The sequence below is a fragment of the Coregonus lavaretus genome, assembly GCF_964263955.1.
Source record: "Coregonus lavaretus genome assembly, chromosome: 4".
Taxonomy (NCBI): Eukaryota; Metazoa; Chordata; class Actinopteri; order Salmoniformes; family Salmonidae; genus Coregonus; species Coregonus lavaretus.
The window spans coordinates 19,451,267-19,462,369 of record NC_139991.1 but is presented as its reverse complement, the minus strand read 5'-3'; the positions used below and the strand labels follow the sequence as shown (position 1 = coordinate 19,462,369).

At 39.8% G+C, this 11,103-nt stretch overlaps 1 protein-coding gene across 1 annotated transcript; it reads right to left on the bottom strand.

Moving 5' to 3' along the window:
- Positions 1 to 1,181: 1,181 nt before the first annotated feature.
- Positions 1,182 to 10,558, bottom strand: LOC311127214 (uncharacterized protein). The gene is made up of 2 exons (XM_084159010.1): positions 10,290 to 10,558; positions 1,182 to 5,137 (listed from the first exon to the last, which is right to left on the bottom strand). Exons 1-2 carry the CDS (start codon positions 10,480 to 10,482, stop codon positions 4,266 to 4,268), a joined length of 1,065 nt encoding a protein of 354 aa, XP_084015136.1. The 5' UTR covers positions 10,483 to 10,558; the 3' UTR covers positions 1,182 to 4,265.
- Positions 10,559 to 11,103: the final 545 nt, after the last annotated feature.

Below are 11,103 nucleotides of genomic sequence, written 5' to 3'. Positions count from 1 at the left end.
CCCGATCCCGCAGCTGAATCAACTTTAGGAGACGGTCCTGGCACTTGCTGGACTTTCTTGGGCGCCCTGAAGCCTTCTTCACAACAATTGAACCTCTCTCCTTGAAGTTCTTGATGATCCGATAAATGGTTGATTTAGGTGCAATCTTATTAGCAGCAATATCCTTGCCTGAGAAGCCCTTTTTGTGCAAAGCAATGATGACAGCACTTGTTTCCTTGCAGGTAACCATGGTTAACAGAGGAAGAACAATGATTTCAAGCACCACCCTCCTTTTAAAGCTTCCAGTCTGTTATTCTAACTCAATCAGCATGACAGAGTGATCTCCAGCCTTGTCCTCATCAACACTCTCACCTGTGTTAACGAGAGAGTTAACGTGTCACTGACATGATGGCAGCTGGTCCATTTGTGGCAGGGCTGAAATGCAGTGGAAAAGTTTTTTTGGGGATTAAGTTCATTTTCATGGCAAAGAGGGACTTTGCAATTAATTGCAATTCATCTGATCACTCTTCATGACATTCTGGAGTATATGTAAATTGCCATCATCAAAACTGAGGCAGCAGATTTTGTGAAAATTAGTATTTGTGTCATTCTCAAAACTTTTGACCACGACTGTACATCGAATGATAACTCTGTCACAAATGTGCCTAATGCGAAGGAGTTGGCTATATGGTATACCTTTCTTTTTTTTATGAAGTTGTCTGATAACTGTTGAAATGAAGAAAGATATTTCTATCCGTTTTTTTTCTATACACCTCAGTGTGCAAGCCATTGTAATCTTTCTAAACCAAAACATCCAAAAAGGAAACATGTTCTTTATCGGATACTAACGTAAATTTTATGGATGGCATCCTGGAATTCATGTGTGTAAAGAATTCCTGCAATTCAAGATCATTACCTGACCAAATGAAAAAATATGTCATTGATCTCATAAACACTTTGATAAACTTAGAATGGAGATTATCATCGTATACAAAGTCCAACTCAAATCTCCCCATAAATTCATTTGCATAATTGGACGTAACTGGCGATCCCATAGCAGTTCCTTGAACCTGAAGATAATAACAGTCTTCAAATGTATCTTCAGGTTCAAGGAACTGCTATGGGATTCCCAGTTGTGCCCAATTATGCAAATATTTTTATGGGCTCATACCGAAAGTTCATGCGGCAATAAAAATGTCAATTTAAGTTTATTTACCGGAGTGCTGTCCTATTTCTGTTCTTTGGATTATACACACGAGGATCCAGCACCCAATTTAAGTTTATATAAGTGCCATTAGAAGATGATTATTGGAAGACCTCAAAATTGGTATTACATTTCAAGTGGCATTAAAAAGGTCTTAAAAAGTCTAAAATTCAACTTGATAGAACCTGCAAATACAGAGATTCAGACCATGCTGATGGAGGTCCTCAAGATGGCCACCAAATCAAAATCTAATTGTATTTGTCACATGCCCCGAATACAACAGGTGTAGACAGAGTGAAATGCTTACTTACAAGCCCTTAACCAACAACGTAGTTTTAAGAAAAATAAGTGTTAAGTAAAAAAGAGATAAGTAAAAATAAAATAATTAAAGAGCAGCAGTAAAATAACAGTAGCGAGGCTATATACAGGGGGTACCGGTAGAGTCAATGTGCGGGGGCACAGGTTAGTCGAGGTAATTGAGGTACATGTGGGTAGAGGTAAAGTGACTATGCATAGATAATAAACAGAGTAGCAGCAGCGTAAAAAGAGGGGGTGGTGGGTGAGACAATGCAAATAGTCCGGGTAGCCATTTGATTAGCTGTTCAGGAGTCTTATGGCTTGGGGATACAAGCTGTTAAGAAGCCTTTTGGACCTAGACTTGGCGCTCCGGTACCGCTTGCCGTGCGGTAGCAGAGAGAACAGCCTATGACTAGGGTGGCTGGAGTCTTTGGCAATTTTTAAGGCCTTCCTCTGTCACCGCCTGGTATAGAGGTCCTGGATGGCAGGAAGCTTGACCACAGTGATGTACTGGGCCGTACGCATTACCCTCTGTAGTGCCATGCGGTTGGAGGCCGAGCAGTTGCCTGGAACAACTCCCATCTCCAAGGAGCTCAGCCAAGGGGGAGGAGTCTGCAATGAATCAATTAGAAAACACAAGGGAGAAACACAGCAAGCCATAGATCATGTAAAATTAGAATGAGGTGAAAAATAAAAGCAAAACGCCACACACTGCTGTTCATGCTCCCAGGTGATTTTGATGTGACAACGTTTCGACCCTTAGGTCTACATCAGGCATCCATGACCTAACGGTCGAAATATTGTAAAAATAAAATAATCTGAGAGCATGAACAGCAGTGTGCGGTGCTTTCCTTTTTATATTTCATGAGTCCACCTTGAACTCCAGCACCTGCAAAAAAAAAGTACCTGATGTGTGTATTTTCTTCAGCTTTTGTACGACATTTTAAATTAAGGAACACAAAATATATTAAATAAAGGTCACTGCCATAGAAATCATGCTAAATTAGAATGAGGCACACAAAATATATTAAATAAAGGTCACTGCAAACTCAAAATACATATTACATTTAAAAAAGGGCTGGTCTCCAAATGGGGGAAAAACTAGGGAAGGCAACGTGACAGTGTTTGCATAAGCATTTACAGTACAATTGGTGGTGAAGATCTAAGTTTGAGATGAAGAGGAAAAAAAACTATTGGCCACAAAATATTGCTAACAAGAAATTATGAAATAATATACTGAACAAACATATAAACGCAACATGCAACAATTTCAACGATTTTACTGAGTTACAGTTCATATAAGGAAACCAGTCAATTGAAATAAATTCATTAGGCACTAATCTATACATTTCACATGAATGGGCAGGGGTGCAGCCATGGGTGCAGCCAATCAGAATGAGTTTTTCCCCACAAAAGGGCTTTATTACAGACCAAAATACTCCTCAGTTTCATCAGCTGTCCGGATGTGGAGGTCCTAGGCTGGCGTGGTTACATGTGGTCTGCTGTTATGAGGCCGGTTGGATGTACTGCCAAATTCTCTAGAACGACGTTGGAGGCGGCTTATGGTAGAGAAATGAACATTCAATTCTCTGGCAACAACTCTGGTGGACATTCCTGCAGTCAGCATGTCAATTGCACACTCCCTCAAAACTTGAGACATCTGTGGCATTGTGTTGTGTGACAAAACTGCACATTTTAAAGTGGCCTTTTATTGTCCCCAGCACAAGGTGCACCTGTGTAATGAGCATGCTGTTTTTGTTTTGTTTTTTGGATCATGCTGTTTAATCAGCTTCTTGATACACCACACCTATCAGGTGGAGGGATTATCTTGGCAAAGGAGAAATGCTCACTAACAGGGATGTAAACAAATTTGTGCACAACATTTGAGAGAAATAAGCTTTATGTGTGTATGGAAAGATTCTGGCCTCTTTTATTTCAGCTCATGAAACATGTTGCGTTTATATTTTTGTCAGTATAAATCATTCAAATCATAATAGCTACAAGGTCAAATCTTTATTCCGACGGATACTGTTCATTTGCACCTCATAGACCTCTTTCAAGATGGATGTTTTTGCACATACTGTGGTGTTGTGTTCTTCATATGCCCCAAAAAGGTAAATATAAAGAAATTCACAGTAAATGTAAAAAAAGTAAAAAATAAATCAAGGATGCCTTTTCATTAGGGCATTGACCAGAATCATTGCATCTATATGGTTTCTGTCCTGTTTAAAACAGCATGTCACAGTTCAAGGTACCCTCCTGACTGGATGTGCGTATGTTTTTCAGCTTTTGTACCCTTCTGACTGAAACATTGAATTTGAACAATCTAAACAATATTGCTGGAACATGCAATGCACTGAGCAGATTTGTCCCTGTGTGTGTCCTCTTGAGTTCTCATATCTTCTTTCATGGAGAAGTACTTGCCGCAGCTGTGTGCGTCATCATGTGTTTCTTCAGGGTTAGATTGAGCCTAAAGCATTCGCCACAATCATGACATCGATACGGTTTCTCTCCTGTGTGAATCCTTAAGTGCTCTGTCAGTTTTTCCTTTCGGTTAAAGCACTTCCCACAATCTTGGCACTGATGAGGTTTTTCTCCTGCATGAACCTGCATATGGCGATTAAGATTTATAACACCTAGTCCACACACAGGGCACTTGCATGGTTTCCCCCCTGTGTGACTCGCCATATGCGATCTCAGGTTTCCCTGCAGTTTGTAGCATTTACATTACATTTACGTCATTTAGCAGACGCTCTTATCCAGAGCGACTTACAAATTGGTGCATTCACTTTATAGCCAGTGGGATAACCACTTTACAGCATTTGCCACATTGCTTACAGCTGTATGGTTTTGTTCCAGTGTGGGATCTCATATGGTCTGTCAGGTGCTCCTTCCGTGTGTAGCATTTCCCACATACATTGCATTGAAATGGCCTCTCTCCTGTATGGAGCTTCTTGTGACGACTTAAGTGAGATAGAAATGTAAAGCATCTGGCACAGAAAGGGCACTTGTATGGTTTCTCCCCTGTGTGTATCCTCAGGTGATCTATTAGTCTTGTGTTTAGAGCAAAGCATTTGCCACAATACTGGCAGCAGTATGGTTTCTCCTGTGTGTGAGTTAACATATGCACGTGCAGGCAATACTTGCGGTTAAAGCATTTACCACAGTCTTTGCACTCAAATGGTTTCTCACCTGTGTGAGTTCTCTTGTGTGTTTTCAAATGACATGGTCTGTCATAGGTTGCTGTGCACTCAGTACAACTGTAGGACCTCTTCCTTGTGTGAGCCCTCAATGGCTCTATCAGCTCACTGGTTGTCTTGACCTCAGCACAGATGTAAGAGCTTTGTCCTTTCTTTAACCGTGTTCTCTTAATTTTGAGAGGCTTTAACTGTGTGAGGGGAGCGTAACTGGTTGATTCTGATATTCTGTCATCCTCTCCATCAGGTTTTGTTTGGATCTGTTCTGCTGCAATTGTGGATAGGGAGTCCCTCTTGCTGTTCTTCCCAGTTTGGTAAAGGTGTGAGCTCTGATCACTGTCACTTTCCACACAGGGAATGAAGATCTCTGTGTCCTCTTGATCACTCCAAACCTGCTCAGAGTGCTGCTGGTCAGAGGGAACCTCGTCTTCAGAGACAGTGAGTGTGAGCTGCAGGGGGTCTGGAAGGAAAGATAGGAAATAACTTTCAAGAAAGATCTACACATTTCAATAAATAATCTACCTCTGTGACTTGACTCTTAACAACATGATTTATTAGCATCACTCACATAGTGTAGATATAACTGCTGTTGTAGGAGCCAAATAGTTTATTCAATAATTGTATGTTTCAAATTCATAATGAATTTCTGTTGTATGTGTGATTGCCACTAATCTTCTGTGAAGTGTGAGTACCCCCTCTACAGGCTGAAGGGGAACACCGTTAAAAGGCCTATAGGTTCCAAGGCCTATTGGGAGTGACTGGAATGGCAGCCACAGTCTTTTGACCATGCGTCCATGCCATCAAATCACATTTTTCAAATCAAATTGTATTTGTCACATGCTTCGTAGACAACAGGTGTAGACTAACAATGCTTACGGGTGCATTTCCAACAATGCAGAGTTAAAGATGAGATAAAATAGAAATAAAATAGAAATACTGCCATGAGGAATAAATACAGTGAGGACTTTGAATTGAAGGATCCTGGGCGTCAGAGGAAATCTCGTCTCCTCAAGCACAGCTACTGGTTCAGCTGCAGCTGTGATAAAGCTGGTTAAAACAATGTATAGTAAGTGTATATTTAGCATTTGTGAAATTATTTTAATGTGATATGATAGTAAAGGGCTTTATGTTTCTAGAACCGTATCGCAATTGAGAATCGATTCACATTTAGAATGAGGTATTTGGCTATTTTGGCTACCAGAGCCAGTCTACCTCTGAAAATAATATACAGTGCATTCAGAAAGTATTCAGACCCCTTCCCTTTTTACACATTTTGTTACGTTACAGCCTTATTCTAAAATTGATTTTTTTTTTTTTTATCCTCATCAATCTACACACACCCCATAATGACAAAGCGAAACCAGGTTTAGAAATGTTTGCAAATGTATTAATAATAAAAAACAGAAATACCTTATTTACATAAGTATTCAGGCCCTTTGCTATGAGACTCGAAATTGAGCTCAGGTGCATCCTGTTTCCATTGATCATCCTTGAGATGTTTCTACAACTTGATTGGAGTCCACCTGTGGTAAATTCAATTGATTGGACATGATTTGGAAAGGCACACACTTGTCTATATAAGGTCCCACAGTTGACAGTGCTTGTCAGAGCAAAAACCAAGCCATGAGGTCGAAGGAATTGTCCGTAGAGTTCCGAGACAGGATTGTGTCAAGGCACAGATCTGGGGAAGGGTACCCAAGCATTGAAGGTCCCCAAGAACACAGTGGCCTCAATCATTCTTAAATGGAAGAAGTTTGGAACCACCAAGACTCTTCCTAGAGCTGGCCGCCCGGCCAAACTGAGCAATCGAGGAGAAGGGCCTTGGTCAGGGAGGTGACCAAGAACTCGATGGTCACGCTGACAGAGCTCCAGAGTTTGTCTGTGGAGATGGGAGAACCTTCCAGAAGGACAACCATCTCTGCAGCACTCCAAAAGGCACCTAAAGGAATCTCAGACCATGAGAAACAAGATTCTCTGGTCTGATGAAACCAAGATTGAACTTTTTGGCCTGAATGCCAAGCGTCACGTCTGGAGGAAACCTGGCACCATCCCTACGGTGAAGCATGGTGGTGGCAGCATCATCCTGTTGGGATGCTTTTCAGCGGAAGGACTGGGAGACTTGTCAGGATCGAGGGAAAGATGAACGGAGCAAAGTACAGAGATATCCTTGATGAAAACCTGTTCCAGAGTGCTCAGGATCTCAGACTGGGGCGAAAGTTCACCTTCCAACAGGACAACGACCCTAAGCACACAGCCAAGACAACGCAGGCATGGCTTCGGGACAAGCCTCTGAATGTCCGTGAGTGGCTCAGCCTGAACATCTCTGGAGAGACCTGAATTTTATTTTATTTTAAATTGGATATTTGGTTCTCTTGTCAATAGCTATTGAACCAAGCATGCCATGACAATGAAAATGGGATATTCTGAATCAGGGGTGGATGGAGAACAACCCACTGCTTTATTTTGGTTGATTCTTTTTTTCTTTCAGTCTTCAATAGCTCTTACACAAAGACTATGAAAAATGATACATTCTGAATCGGGGGAGGATGGACAAAAATCCATGGCTTTTTTTGGCTTTCAATCTTCAATAGTTTATCATTTAAATGAAATAATAAAAAAAGACATCAATTAATTCTAAATGGATATCTAAAACAAAATCCAGACTCTAAAATCAAACATATTTGGGTCAGTATCAATGTGTGACGTCACGTCCGTAAGACAGCCTGAACACGCCATTAGAATGTAAAAATTTTCCCGGCTTTCAATCTTCAATAGCTCTTACACAAAGTGTGCCATGACAATGAGAATGATATATTCTGAATCGAAGGAGGATGGACAAACCCCCTCCAGAAAATGTCGTTATACAATTTAAATGATAATAATAAATAATCTATTAATTCTAAATGGATATCTAAAATACACTCCAGACTAAAATCAAACAAATTTGGGTCAGTATCAATCTAAGATTTTTTTAAGGTGTGGATTGTTCTCCATCAACTCTGATTCAGAATACACCATCTTCATAGTCATGGCATACTTGGTTCTATAGGTATTGGATGAGAGAACCGAATATCCACCGAATATACAATATAAAACACATTTTACCTCAGTCACTTACACTCCTTAAGAGTACATTCTTGTGCTAACTTCCACCAGGGTTGCCATGTTTGCTGTTTTCTATCCAGTAGCCTATTACTTTATATGCCATTGTAGGCTACCATTTGATACAATAAATATGTTGAAATGACTATATCACTGGAGTCATTGCAAATCAATTTGTGCCACTTGTGTAGCCTACCTGGAGCTGGCAAATAAATTGATTTAATAAATAGCCTATAACTTCAGTGTATTGTTGTTGTAGCCTTGTGTTATTATGCAATTATAAATGGCCATGTTTAGTTAATTAAATTGGAAGTTATCAATTGCCGATCAGTTGTTAGAACGTATTAGAATGACGGTAGTCATTTGTCAGTCAGAATAGGCTACAGGTAAAAAAAATAAAATAAAATACTGGCTGTTGTTGACAAGCATATTCAGTTCATATACAGTTGGAGTCAGAAGTTTACATACACGTTAGCCAAATACATTTAAACTCAGTTTTTCCACAATTCCTGACATTTAATCGTAGTAAAAATTCCCTATTTTAGGTCAGTTAGGATCACCACTTTATTTTATGAATGTGAAATGTCAGAATAATAGTAGAGAGAATGATTTATTTCAGCTTTTATTTCTTTCATCACATTCCCAGTGGGTCAGAAGTGTACATACACTCAATTAGTATTTGGTAGCATTGCCTTTAAATGGTTTAACTTGGGTCAAACGTTTCAGGTAGCCTTCCACAAGCTTCCCACAATAAGTTGGGTGAATTTTGGCCCATTCCTCCTGACAGAGCTGGTGTAACTGAGTCAGGTTTGTTGGCCTCCTTGCTAGCACACGCTTTTTCAGTTCTGCCCACACATTTTCTGTAGGATTGAGGTCAGGGCTTTGTGATGGCCATTCCAATACCTTGACTTTGTTGTCCTTAAGCCATTTTGCCACAACTTTGGAAGTATGCTTGGGGTCATTGTCCAATTGGAAAACCCATTTGCGACCAAGCTTTAACTTACTGACTGATGTCTTGAGATGTTGCTTCAATATATCCACATAATTTTCCTTCCTCATGATGCCATCTATTTTGTGAAGTGCACCAGTCTCTCCTGCAGCAAAGCACACCCACAGCCTTGAAATACATCCACAAGTACACCTCCAATTGACTCAAATTATGTCAATTAGCCTATCAGAAGCTTCTAAAGCCATGACATCATTTTCTGGAATTTACCAAGCTGTTTAAAGGCACAGTCAACTTAGTGTATGTAAATTTCTGACCCACTGGAATTGTGATACAGTGAATTATAAGTGAAATAATCTGTCTGTAAACAATTGTTGGAAAAATTACTTGTGTCATGCACAAAGTAGATGTCCAATCTTGCCTACATTTTGCCTAGGCTATCTGAAATTAGATGTAGGCCTATCAGGGGCTATAGGCTACCTGCATCTAACTAAGAAACCATGGCAAAGTTTAATTACAATCATAAACCCAGATTTGTGTCTGTAGCCTATGCCTATTGACATGACAAGTCCATCTCGCAAATGGGACATTTATAACTGTTTGTAGTCTTAACATCTGGCACATAATAACGGCACAATTGCCATAAAATAGCCTAACATTTGTTTTTTTAAGTTCGTCCAAGTGTTTCTTGCTCAGAGATTTCGAGATCCTCTGTCCAACTTTCATCACTCAAACTCTCCTGTCGGATTTATCTATAATTATGCACATGCCAAAAGGGATTTATTTACAATTATAAATGGGGTTCGAGACCTGAATGCTGATTGGCTGAAAGCCATGGTATATCAGACCGTATACCATGGGTATAACACAAAATTACTTTTACGTTGGTAACCAGTTTACAATAGCAATAAGGCACCTTGGGGGTTTGTGGTATATGGCCAATATACCACAGCTAACTGCTGTATTCAGGCACTCCGCATTGCGTCATACATAAGAACAGGCCTAAGCCATGGTATATTGGCCATATACCATACCCCCTCATGCCTTATTGCTTAATCATAGCAGTCAAACGAGTTAAATCGACATCCATTGATGGAAAATGATCTGGCGAGTTTAATAAGGGCAAATTATATTTTCTCTTGCAACATATTCAAATTAGTTTATTAAGTCATGTCATAGTTTGCAATAATTATTATTTTGACAAACCGAATTTTGCTTCTAACGTAGTTCCAAGTTACGTCGATATTCTTTAATTGTCAAGATAACATTATGGGGAAATGGTTTATTGTATATATGTGGCAACTCCTCTCTTGCTGTTGGAAAAAATTGTGTAGTTTTCAGGCCTTTTGTGCGAGTTTTTAGTGTGATTGGCCACATTCTTTTTGCTAGACCTGGCAACTCTAACTTCCACCACTCTGTGCCTAAATGACTCGGAAGGAAATTGTATTGGGAACATTTTAGCCACTAGTAGTACAATGTGGTTATCTCAATTGAATGCTCTGGACAAGAGCGTCTGTTAAATGACACATTTAAAAATGTAATGTAAACATATAAACTCGCCTACCTGCTTTATGTAATTTTAGATCGGGATTAAAAACAGAATCCAGCAGCCTCTGCAGGCGTTGATTCTCCTCCTTTGAACGAGAGATCTCATCCTGGTACTCCGCAAACGCTTTTCCCACTACCACGGATATCTCTACAGCCACTGTTGTTAATCGGTCGGAGAGAAACGCTTGCAACAGCTGTAATTTTGACATTTTGGTTGAAATGTCCTTCTACTTGTTCTGCCTTTGTGATTCAGTTCATGCAACACTTAATCAGCGTGTCATCAGCAACAATTAAAAAGTATTTCCGGGTCACGGAATAGTAGAAAAGAATCAAGAACCTGTATTGATTCATGAAAAAAAAAAAAAAGTATTCCGTAAACATTAACAATGATTGATATTTGTTCATATTTAAGTGACATTTGCATTAAATGTGGGTTTTAAAACATGTTCCAAGGTCAAATAAATGCCCCCAATGTGAATCACTGTATATGGAATACATATTGGCTAATAGAGCAAAAACTATTCTGGGTGCCGCAGTAAAAGTGTTGTAGGGAATACTCAGTAGGTTCTGTAGAATGTATATATGGTGCCATTTCATGGGGCTCTGAATTATACGGAGTGTTGTTGGCCTTTTACTCCACCCATTTCATTGGCCACAATGCAAATCACTGTATATGCATTACATAAGATTCTTTGTGCCGATGTAAAAGTGGGGTGGGGAGTACTCAGTAGGGTATGTAGAATCTATATATGGTGTTATTTCATGGGGCTCTGAATAATGCAGAGTGTTGCTGGACTTTTACTGTGGTCAAACAGCTTAAAATGGGGTGC

Coding starts and splice junctions, on each gene's coding strand:
- LOC311127214 (XM_084159010.1), bottom strand. CDS start 10,482: ATGTCAAAATTACAGCTGTTGCAAGCGTTTCTCTCCGACCGATTAACA. Junction 5,138..10,289: donor TCTAAAATTACATAAAGCAG/GTAGGCGAGTTT, acceptor CTTTCCTTCCAG/ACCCCCTGCAGCTCACACTC.